The sequence below is a fragment of the Ovis canadensis genome, chromosome 12 (genome assembly GCF_042477335.2).
Source record: "Ovis canadensis isolate MfBH-ARS-UI-01 breed Bighorn chromosome 12, ARS-UI_OviCan_v2, whole genome shotgun sequence".
NCBI classification, from domain to species: Eukaryota; Metazoa; Chordata; class Mammalia; order Artiodactyla; family Bovidae; genus Ovis; species Ovis canadensis.
In genome coordinates, this window is record NC_091256.1 from 17839668 (window position 1) to 17851870 (window position 12203).

The 12203-nt window shown below is 47.9% G+C and overlaps 1 protein-coding gene across 1 annotated transcript; it reads right to left on the reverse strand.

The window, feature by feature from the left end:
• Positions 1-7090: 7090 nt before the first annotated feature.
• LOC138416285 (uncharacterized) lies at positions 7091-10680 on the reverse strand (the record flags this gene model as incomplete). The annotated part of the gene is given in 4 exon segments (XM_069545105.1): positions 7091-8568; positions 8571-9406; positions 9445-10080; positions 10082-10680. Coding segments are annotated over 4 exon segments (3549 nt in total), but the record flags the coding sequence as incomplete, so codon positions are not given.
• Between the last annotated feature and the right edge of the window lie 1523 nt (positions 10681-12203).

Here is a 12203-nt window from a genome sequence, read left to right on the forward strand (position 1 = left end):
CTAAAAAGCCTCTTGATGAAAGTCAAAGAGGAGAGTGAAAAAAAAAATGGCTTAAAACTCAACATTCAGAAAACAAAGATCATGGCATCTGGTCCAATCACTTCATGCCAAATAGATGGGAAAACAATGGAAACAGCGACAGACTTTATTTGGGGGGGGGGACCTCCGAAATCACTGCAGATGGTGACTGTAGCCATGAATTTAAGACACTTACCCTTGGAAGAAAAGTTATGACCAAACTAGACAGCATATTAAAAAGCAGAGACATTACTTTGCCAACAAATGTCTGTCTAGTCAAAGCTATGTTTTTTCCAGTAGTTATATATGGATGTGAGAGTCAGACCATAAAAAATGCTGAGCACCGAGGAGTGATGCTTTTGAACTGTGGTGTTGGAGAAGACTCTTGAGGGTCCCTTGGACTGAATGGAGATCGAACCAGTCCATTCTAAAGGAAATCAGCCCTGAATATTCATTGGAAGGACTGATACTGAAGCTGAAACTCCAATACTTCGGCTGCCTGATAGGAAGAACTGACTCACTGAAAAGACCCTGATGCTGAGCAAGACTGAAGGCAGGAGGGCAAGGGGATGACAGAGAATGAGTTGGTTGGATGGTATCACCGACTCAATGCACATGAGTTTGAGTAAACTCCAGGAGTGGTGATGGACAGGGAGGCCTGGTGTGCTGCAGTCCATGGGATCACAAAGAATTGGACACAATGGAGCGACTGAACTGAACTGAATTCAATTGTCAGTCTAAATAATTCAGTTATTTAGAAAATACCCACTTTAGATATTAGGGTGAATTATTGGGTAATATCTTAAGTTATATACTCTAAGTATGGAGTTTTCCCAAAAATTAAAAACAGAAATACCATATGATGGAGCAATTCCATTTATGGGTATTTTTTTCAAAAAGTGTGTATCAAGAGATGAATGAATAAGCTGTGGTACGCATGGATTATTACTCAGCCAAAAAGAACAATGAAATTTTGTCATTTGTGAGAAAATGGATGGATCTAGAGGGTTTTACGCTAAGGAAAATAAGTCAGACAGAGTGACAGATACAGTATGATGTCACTTGAATGTGGAAACTGAAAATCAAAACCAATGAACCAAAATAACCGAACAGTAATGTAGCCATCGAAACAGAGAACAAAGAAGTGATTTCCAGAGAGGAGAGGGATGTGGTGATGAGAGAGCTGGGTGAGCGAGATTAAGACTTACAAACTTACCTTATAAAATAAATGAGTTTGGGAGACAAAATGTACACCATGAGAATACAGGCAATGAGAATAGTCCTTTGGGCACCTGGAATAAAAGAGCAGGAGAAATATAAGGGAATGACAACTAGAATTTAAAGAGCTTTTTTGGAGAGAAATCCTCTGTGTTAGAAGAAAAGAGAGAAACACACTTAAGCTACAAACGGAGATCAATGATGGATCATGAATTTTTTACCCTGAAAGCAGACTGAGTTCTGAAAAAATCCTGACATGCAAGTCTTGAAAGATCTTGGCTAATATTGATCTCCTATGACTACTGGAGTGAGCAGATGTGAGAAAACAAAATTCTTAAAGACAATGACAGAAGGATAGATGTTAGAACTCAATTTGCAGTTCCTTAAACAACAAAGACCGAGTTGCGTGAAGGGGGAAATGATCCTGGTGGTGGACACTAAGGTGACTGGATTATGACAGTTTATTAAGTTCTACCTCTGTTGAGGGGGTTACTCTATACATATGTGTTTTTACAAAAAGTTATTTTGAAAGTAACAAATAGATTTAAAAAGTTAATGAGAAAACTTACTTATAAATATGGAACATATATACAGAACATAAAGATAAAACTGTAGATAAAACTAATACTAAATAGACACAGCAAAACAACTGAAGCTGTACGAAATGAGGACTTTCGGGAGGGAGGCAGTGAGGCCTCCCCTGATCTGGTCAGATGAGGCTCCTGGTGCTGTGTGGGCTCCATCCCCTCTGGGGTCCGGGAGGGGGCCCAGGTCCAGGTCTTCAGGGATTCAGATCAGAGCCTGCAACAGCAACACAGGTGATGGAGTTCCTGGCAGGTGCAGAGTCAGGCAGAGGAGGGCTCCCTGGGGAGGGTGTGTAGGACCCAGAAGACTTCCCAGGATCTCGACTTGGCTTTGGGGCTCAGATCTTTGGGGGCACTGGGTCTGTTTGCTGCTCTTTGTTGAGGGTGTTGTCTGTGAGTGGGAAGCGTTTAGAAATGCCCCACAGGAGCAAGTACACCTGAGCATCTGGCCAGCAATGTTCAACTGATGGGTCCCCTGGACAGTGAGACTCAGGCGGAGGAACAGGGGACTCGGATTCAGGACTAAAAGCTTGGGCCCCCTTCCCTCTAGACCCTGGGAGGAGCAGGAATCAGATGACACAGGGGGAAGGAGAACCTGCTCACCCATCCTACACTCAGTACAACTGCTCCTGAGACCTGAGCATTGGAAATGGACAGACACACAGGGTCTCTATTTCCCTGAATAATCATTTCTAAGCCCCAGCCAAACACTCCTGAGGTTTATGAGTTTAAACGGTTTTACATTGTTATAATATAAAGGTACATTTTTCTTGTTTAGCATATTACAACATTAAAATTTGAGAGAAGACACTGCTTTTTAAACAGTAATAAAACAAGATATGTTATTAAGGACAGAATTGGAAAAAAATAAATAAAAGGAAGATGAGTAAGTTAAGTCCTGCCACTCATCCCAAGTGTGCTGCTCAGTCACTTCAGTCCCATTCGAGTCTGTGCAACCTTATGGCTGAGAGCCCACCAGGCTCCTCGGTCACTGGGATTCTCCAGGCAAGAATACTGGACTGGGTTGCCGTTACCTTCTCCAGTCTATCTTCCCTACCCAGAAGCTGAACCCGAGTCTCCTGTGCCTCCTGCATTGGCAGGTGGGTTCTTTACCACTAGCACCACCATCCCAAGTGCACACGGCACAGAATTGCTTCCTGGTGATTCTTAAGTTGGAGTTGGACACATACACAGAAGAATCTACACAACCTCTAACTTCAGGTTGAGAAAAGGTACCTGAGCTGACCCAGGACCCCAGGGTTCCAGATCCTGAGGGACCCCAGACTCAGACACCCCCCCCCAGGCTCGCTGGGACCCTCAGGACCAGGGAGCACCCACAGGGAGGTAGAGCTGCCAGGTGACTCCCTGACTCCATGAGCTCTGGGCACCCGAGTCTCTTTCACTCTGTTCCCAGGAGCCCAGGACTGGGGAGGGTGAAGCCTCCGCAACCTCTCTCTGTAGCTGGAGTGAACTAGGGGTGCCCCTGTTGCCTTTGAGGGGTTGGAGGGCAGAGCTGGGTCCTGCAGAGCGAGATGAGGAAGCCCCCAGTGGGGATCTTCAAAGAGAACACGCTGGAACAGCAGCTCCTGGACGCCTGCACACAGTGGACCCACAGTGCCCCCTGCCTCCCTGCAAATGTAAGAGCTGCCGGGGGAGCCAGCCCAGCAACCTCGGGGCTTCTGTGGACGGGACCTGTGCCCTGGGGAGACGTGCTCATGGCATCCTCCACTTGTCTGCATGGATTGTTACCACCCTCTTGTCTCCACTTTTGTGGTCACACTCAGCAGCAGACCCCAGGGTTTTTGCTCATGTTTCTGAAGCACCAAGTTTTATGCTCCGAGCCCGTATCTCCGAACCGACCGAGAGAGCAAGGCCACCACAGTATTGCAAACGCAAGAAGGGAGTTTGTTTATTCCTAGCACGCTAGGGCCCAAGTCTCATCCCACACAAGGGAATCTGACAAGAGCCCCGAACAAAGGAGTATGGCAGCTTATATACAGGCAGTTCTTTGTCTCAGTTACAGGAGTAGCTGGCGTTACATGATTGGTCAGGCAGGATGAGCGCATATCCTGTCTCTTTCTGGTAAACATGACTCAGGTCCTAGAGACCGTCGTTTGGTCCCTAACATTCCCCCCTGTCCTTAGATCATATAGAGGAATCTTCCTCTCAGTCCTGAGACACAGTTTGATATTGTTGTCGAAGCACAAACAGCTGTACGGTATTTATGCGTTCCTTTACAAAGGCTACAAGTCTATTGATAATGCATGGGCCAAAGGTAAGCATTAGTAAAAGTACTAGCAGGGGTCCTAGCAAGGTGGAGATTAAGGTAGTCAGCCAAGGGGATTGTTGAAACCAAGATTCAAACCATCCCTGTTGAGCCTCACGTTCTCGTTTACATTGGGCTAGTCCTTCTCTCACTTTGGCCATAGATTTTCTAACTATTCCTGTATGATCCGCATAGAAACAGCACTCTTTTCCTAGGGCAGCACAGAGTCTCCCTTGTTGCAGAAAGAGCAGATCTAATCCCCTCCTGTTTTGCAGAACTACTTCAGATAGAGAAGTTAGAGACGATTCTAAATGACTAATAGATTGCTCTATACGGGTAATGTCTTTATCTATGGCCGCTCTCAGGGAGTTAAATCCTTGGCCTTCCGGTTCCAGCCCCAGCTATTCCAAGACCGAACATAGTTGCTATGGTTATGGTGGTAAGAGGTTCCCTCTTAACTTTATAAGTTCTTTTTGGAGGATTTAGAGTTAATTTCTGGGCCCAATAATCATATATTGCATTCTCTGGTTGGTACAGAATCTTTGGCATGACAGCCACCATACCACAGAATTTTTCTTTGGGGTCAAAGATTGAGCTATGCAGGCATGGAGTTGGCCCCGTGTGTGAACAGACCCACCATCCCCCCATTTGAGGTATTAACCATTTAGCTACAGGCAAATCATCAGGCTCGACGACATGCACACAAAGTGGAGACTTTGCTGGTAACACCGTGCCCATGCACAAGCCCTTTCCCCATACCTCTTTCATCGTCAGACCCACCTTTCGGTCCCCCCAATGACACTGAGGAGGACGGTGCTGTTGGCCAAGTCATAAGAGGCGTTGAGGCCTACTGCTTCGTAATAAGGGGGAATTAAGTTGTAACATAACCAACAAGATTTAGTTGCCTCAGGATGGGTCTGATTCAGGGTGGCATAAGCTGCCCTAATCAGCTTCCATAGGGGATCTATTTCAGCGAGCGCTTCTGCTTCAGGACTCACTGCCAAAGATGTTGGCATGGAAGTCGTTAGGCAGGGGGTTACAGCCAGCTCTTCTACTTTGTTGGGCCCAATACTGTGTACAAGAATTGGCTCTAAGACCTGGCTCACTACTATAATCCCTTTCCCATCAATCCCAAACCCTCCTGATTCCCTCGTCTGTAGTCCCCAAGATAGGCCAGAGATCCAGGTCCCCTCTTTTTTGCTTTTTTCTGGATTGAACCTTATTCTAACTTGTGCATAATTGCAACTTTCACAGCTAAAAGTTGGATCTCCGAGGACCCTAGGGAGGGGCTTGGCGAATGAAAAATTAAGTAAATCTCGATTTCCTACTTCCCAGCGCCGAGGTCCATCATTAGAAGTAACACAATCCCAAGTTTTATAATAAGAGTCTTGTGCCCCCCCACAGGTCTTCCAGTCATGTCTGGGTACGCCTGGGCATGCCCAGAACCCTTGTTCTCGGAGATAACCCCTAGCCCAAGGCACATTTACCATTGGCTTAAGGTCAAAGTACAAGTCTGGCCACCATGTGTTTGGTGGATGTATTGCAGTAGTGGAGTTTAGCACCTCTCGTGTTAGTCCATTTTGCAGCTTCCAGGTGATTTTGATGGGTTGATGCGGGTTCACGCTGGCAACTCCGGAGCAGAGTTCCATCCACAAGATGGCCCAGCCGACTTGTCCTGGTCCTGTTGGCGCCTTCAAAGCTTTAGCCTCAAGGGGTTGGACGGGTGCAGAGATGCTTCCCACTCTTTCTTAGCGTCTTCTTCCTCTGCTGAAGCAGCTGGGCATACGTGGTTGCAATGCACCCAAGGCCCGATACCGTCAACCTTTAGGGCAGTTGGGGTGGTAAGAAGAACAACATAAGGACCCTTCCATTTGGGTTCTAGTGCCTTGGTTTGGTGCCTTTTGACCCATACCCAGTCTCCTGGGCCAATGTCATGTGAGGGAATAGTTCCCTTATTTTGACCCACATGTATTTCCCAGAGCAGTTTCCAGACACGAGAGTGCACCTTGCTTAAGGCCATCAAGGCCTCTTGGAGTTGCCCCAACGTGGCAGGCGGTAGTTTTTTCCCTTCAAATATTGGACATACGGGGGGAGGTCTCCCATACAGAATCTCAAATGGGGTCAGATTAAGTTGATAAGGAGTATTACGTGCGCGGAAGAGGGAGAAGGGAAGGAGGGTCACCCAGTCCCCGCCAGTCTCTATAGCCAATTTAGTTAAAGTTTCTTTTAGAGTCCGATTCATTCTTTCTACTTGCCCTGAGCTCTGTGGACTGTATTCACAATGTAACTTCCATTTAGTCCCCAGGGCTAGGGCAAGGCTCTGAACTATTTGACTCACAAAGGCAGGTCCATTATCAGAGCCGATGGTCACTGGCAGGCCAAACCTGGGAACTATTTCTTCTAAAATCTTTTTTGCCACTATCATCGCGGTTTCTCTCTTTGTAGGAAAAGCTTCCACCCACCCTGAGAAGGTATCCGCCAACACTAACAAGTACCGATAACCATACTTGTCTGGCCTTACCTCGGTGAAATCTATTTCCCTGTGTTACCCTGGTCCTTCTCCCCGATACCTCAGTCCTGCATGTTGTCCTTTTCCCGGCCTCATCTGTTGACACGCCTTACAAGCATGCACTATGTTCTTTACAGTTGTCTGGTGCCGGGGAAATCTCAGGTGCGCAGTTTGAAAGAGCATCAGAGTCTTCTTTTCTCCCAGATGAGTAGACAAGTGCAAATGCTCACATAGTTGCCGTCCCAACTGAGCAGGGAGTATCAAGTAGCCGTCTGAGTCTTGGTACCATCCATCTTTATCTTTTTGAAGGTTGGTGTGTTTTTGGATCCAAGCAAAGTCTGTGGATGAATACTCAGGGGTTGGGGGCAGAGTTCCCATACCTGGAGGTGGAAGTCCGATCGCCAACACAGGGGTGATGAAATCTTCATCAGCTACTTTTCAAGCTGCCAGGTCTGCGGCACGATTCCCTCGTGCCGTGGGGCTGTCACCCTTCTGATGTCCAGGTACGTGTACTATTGACACAGCCTGAGGCATCTGTACAGCCTCTAAAAGTCTACGGATTTCAGGCAAGGTTTTAATTTCTTTTCCTTCAGCTGTCAAAACCCCCCATTCCCGATATATCGGGCCCTGGATGTGTACCATGCCAAAAGCATAGCGACTGTCAGTGAAAATAGTTATTCTTTTTCCTTTGGCTCTCTCTAATGCTTGGATCAGGGCAATTAACTCTGCCTTTTGTGCCGAGGTATCTGGGGGAAGGGCCTCTGCCCATATCGTCTGTCCAGAGTCATCTACTACTGCGGCTCCCGCCCATCTCTGTCCATCTTTTACATAACTGCTGCCGTCTGTGAACCATTTTAGCTCACTGTTATCCAGTGGAGTATCGGTTAAGTCCTTTCGCATTGCTGTTACCCCGGCCAGTATCTCATCACAATCATGGAGGGGGCTATTTTCCCCTGGATTGGGCAAAAGAGTGGCCGGATTTAGAGTGCAGGGCATTTGGAAATGAATCCGTGGGGTGTCAAGTAGCAAGGCCTGGTAGTGCGTCAAGCAGGCATTAGAAATCCATTTACCTGGGGGTTGCTTTAAAACTCTCTCTATGGCATGAGGAGTGTAGACCAAGAGTCTCTGTCCATAAGTCAGTTTATCAGCATCGTGGACTAAGAGCGTGGTGGCCGCGATGATACGGAGGCAAGGTGGCCATCTGGCTGCCACTGGGTCCAGTCTCTTGGAAAGGTAAGCTACAGGTCGCTTCCATGGTCCCCATCTCTGTGTTAGTACCCCTTTTCCTATCCCCCGCTTTTCATCTACAAATAATTGGAAAGGCTTAGATGGATCAGGGAGGGCAAGGGCAGGAGCTTCTAGCAAGGCTCGCCTGAGCTCTTGGAAGGCCTCTTTCATTGGCTCAGTCCATTTCCAGTCCTTGTTTTCTTTGGTCCCCTCATATAGGGGCCTGGCCTTTTCTGCAAACCCCAAGATCCATAACCGGCAATATCCCACCGTTCCCAGAAATTCTCTCACTTGTCTAGGGTTAGCCGGCTCAGGGATCTGGAGGATGGTTTCTTTCATAGCCTGTGTTAGCCACCTCTGGCCCTGTTTTATCTTATACCCGAGGTATGTAACCTCTTGCTTGGCAATCTGGGCCTTTTTGGCACTAGCCCAGTAACCTAAAGTCCCCAAGGCTTGGAGAAGGTCACCTCTTGCCTCTTGGCACTCTTTCTCTGTAGCCGCCGCCAGCATAAGGTCATCAACATATTGTAATAAAACAATGGTAGGGTGTTCAACCCGATACTCACAGAGGTCTTCGTCCAGGGCCTCATTAAATAACGTGGGCGAGTTTTTGAAACCCTGTGGTAAGCGAGTCCATGTCAGCTGCACCACCGTCTGACCACCGTCTTTCTGCCATTCGAAGGCAAAGATCTCTTCGCTTACGGGGGCAAGAGGCAAACTAAAAAAGGCATCTTTTAAATCTAAAAAGTGTAGCAGATGTAGTTTGGAGGCAAGTTGCTTAGCAATGTATAAGGGTTAGGAACCATAGGATGAATATCATTCACCCATTTGTTGACTTCTCGTAGATCTTGAACCGGTCTAAAATTAGTTCCCCCAGGCTTTTTCATAGGCAGCAGGGGAGTGTTCCATGGGGACCCACACCTTTTCAGGACCCCAGCGTCTATGAGGCGTTGTATATGAGGAGTAATTTCTTGTCGAGCCTCCTGACTCATGGGATACTGTCGTACCCTCACCGGGGAAGCACTGGCTTTCAGTTCCACAATGATAGGGGGCCTCTGTTTGGCTAGTCCCATTCCTGCAGTTTCAGCCCAGGCCTGAGGGTATCTTTGAACCCATGGTTGTACTTCGGGGCTTATTGTCGCTGGGGCCTCTGGCAAGTAGAGTCTGTATTCATCTTTTAATGCCAGAGACAAGATCTGAAGAGGATGCCCGGTCCCATCTAAAACTGACACTTGTCCGTGGTCGAAATGAATTTGGGCATTTACTTTAGACAGTAAATCCCTTCCCAACAAAGGCGCTGGACACTCAGGTATCACCAGAAAAGAATGGGTCACCTGGTGGGCCCCCAAGTTCACATGCCGTTTTGTAGTCCATCCATATTGTTTAGTCCCGGTTGCTCCCTGCACCCAGCTACTTTTCTTAGACATGGGTCCATCTTTTTTGTTTAAGACTGAGTATTGGGCTCCCGTGTCCACCATGAAGCCAACCGGTTTCCCCTCCACATTTATAGTTACCCAGGACTCGGGGAGGGGCTTCGACCCCTGACCCCCCTAGTCGCTATCCTCACCCGCATAGAGGATATGACTGTCTGGAAAAGGAGTCTCGTTTTTGGGGTCCTGGGCTCCTCTTTTAGATTTTTCTTGGGGCATTTATCTTTCCAATGTCCAAACTCTTTACAAAATGCACATTGGTTTTTCTCAAGCTTACGCCTTGTCGTTTTTTCTTCAGTTTTTGAGTCCAATTTTTTCCCTTTCTGGAACCTGTTTTTGTTTTCAACCCCAGCAAAAAATATCTGGGCCAGCTCTTTTTGATTTTTATGGTTTTCTTCAGCTCTAAATTCTCTTTCTTCTCTTCTAATGTGGTCCTCTCTCTCTTCTGGGGTCTCTCTATGATTAAAAACTCTCTCGGCTGCCTTTACTAGATCTTGCAAGGATTGTTCATTTAACCTCTTTATCTTTTGTAACTTTTTTCTAATATCAGGGGCTGCTTGATTTACAAATGCTAACATAACTGCCGCTCGTGACTCATCTGCCTGTGGGTCCATAGGGGTATACTGTCTAAAAGCTTCCATTATCCTTTCAAGGAAGGCTGCTGGGCTCTCATTTGGTTCCTGCCACACTGAATTTATTTTGGCCAAATTAGTCAGCTTTCTGGCAGCCGCGCTAAGGCCGGCCATAAGAGTCTGATGGTACACCCGGAGACGCTCCCTACCTTCAGCGCGTTCGAAGTCCCAGTTGGGTCCCACCAAGGGGAATCCCCTCAATGAGGTTAGGCTGTATTGTGGGCCTCCCATCCACCCCTGGCACATTCTTCCGAGCTTCTGACAGGATCCGCTCGCGCTCCTCTGTAGTGAAAAGCACCTGTAACAGTTGCTGACAATCATCCCAAGTGGGATTGTGAGTGAAAAGGATAGACTCTAACAGATCAATAAGACCCTGCGGTTTTTCAGAGAAGGAGGGAGTCTGGGTTTTCCAATTGTACAAATCACTAGTGGAAAAGGGCCAATACTGATATGTCCGCTCTCCACCCTCTCTGGCTGATCCCACCAAGACCGGAAACGCGTGAACAGTGGAGGAGGGGACTTCCGGGTCTTCTTCCGCTACATTGGCCATTTCTCTTGTTTTTCCCCGAGTTCCCTGGGAGGGGCCCCCTTCTCTGGGATGAGCTGAAGGCTCGGTTCTCCTCCTGGCTTCTCCCGATGAAACCTGTGAAAGCAAGGGCGGATGTGGATCCGCATACGGGGGTGGGAACAATTCGGTCTCCAGATCTATCAGATTAGGAAACAGAGAAGATTCCTGGAATACCGGCTTTGGTCGATTTTCGTCCTTTTTTTCTTCTTTTTCTTCGGAAGCCTTCATTACTAACACCTGTGGGCTTGGTGAGGTTGGAGTTGGGGAAGAGGGACGGGGAGGTTTAGGAGGAGTGAGAACAAAGGGTTTAAGCCATTCTGGCGGGTTCCTCACTAGATCCTGCCAGACCAGAATGTAGGGAGTCTGATATGAGTGCCTGGCAGGACTAGGAGTAAGCACCCTCTCTTTAACTGCCTGGATAATTTGGGGATTGAAGGTTCCCTCTTGTGGCCATCCGACGTCAAAGGTGGGCCACTCGACAGAACAGAAAGTCACCAGTTTGCTCTTCTTTACCAGTAACGAAAGATTCTGAGCTCTAGACTTGAAATCAGAGAAGTGGTTAATCATAAGAGATAAAGGAGTAGAAGTTGTTTGTCCCATGATCACAGAAAAGTACACTGGGAGCCAACAGAGCACACAAAGAGCAGCTCAGACACCACAAATAGACAAACAGATAACAAACACAAGGTGGCCACCGACAATGCACTCAGTCTTACCTGCAGGATGTTCACAGAGCCAGCTGCCTCCCCAGCACGAAACTAGGCCCTGGCCTTACGCTGACTTAATCCAGTATCAGAGCCAGCTGCCTCCCCAGCATGAAACTAGGCCTCGGCCTTATGCTGACTTAGTCCAGTATCAGAGCCAGCTGCCTCCCCAGCACGAAGCTAGGCCCCGGCCTTATGCTGACTTACCTCTGCACTTTACAGCCAGATGCCTCCCCAGTAAGATACTAGGCCTCGGACTTAATCTGGGCTTTTGCAACGTTAGCACCGGTGTTCAGAGCTCTTATCTCCTAACGAGGTTACTCCCTTCTACCAAGAGAGTTGTCCTCCCCGGCAGGACGGAGATCTCGGACGAGCCCCCAGATGTTATGCTCCGAGCCCGTATCTCCGAACCGACCAAAAGAGCAAGGCCACCACAGTACTGCAAACGCAAGAAGGGAGTTTGTTTATTCCTAGCGCACTAGGGCCCAAGTCTCATCCCACACAAGGGAATCTGACAAGAGCCGCGAACAAAGAAGTATGGCGGCTTATATAGAGGCAGTTCTTTGTCTCAGTTATAGGAGTAGCTGGCGTTACATGATTGGTCAGGCAGGATGAGTGCATATCCTGTCTCTTTCTGGTAAACAAGACTCAGGTCCTAGAGACCGTCGTTTGGTCCCTAACACAAGTGAGTTAGGGTCGTGATGGAGACACGTGCCCTCGTCTGCCTCACCTTTTCAACTCAGGCCCCATGTTCACACTTGCTCCTCCTGGTCTTTTTCATCATCACTGATGACATTTTTGCCATTCTCCAAAGTGATGATTAGAGAATTGTCTGACATCTGGAAGGAAGAGATCACTCAGGCAGTTCCCAGAGCAGGAAAGCAGTCATATGGAGTAGCTCAGGGCAGTGTAGACTTCATGGGGGCTCCTTCAGCTGTGTGGGTCCAGACCTGCTGACTCCAGCCTCAACTCCTGCTCAGGCCACTCATGGTGACAAAGCCAGGTTCAAGGCTGCAGACGTGAGGTCAGGAGCCAGGAATATGCTAA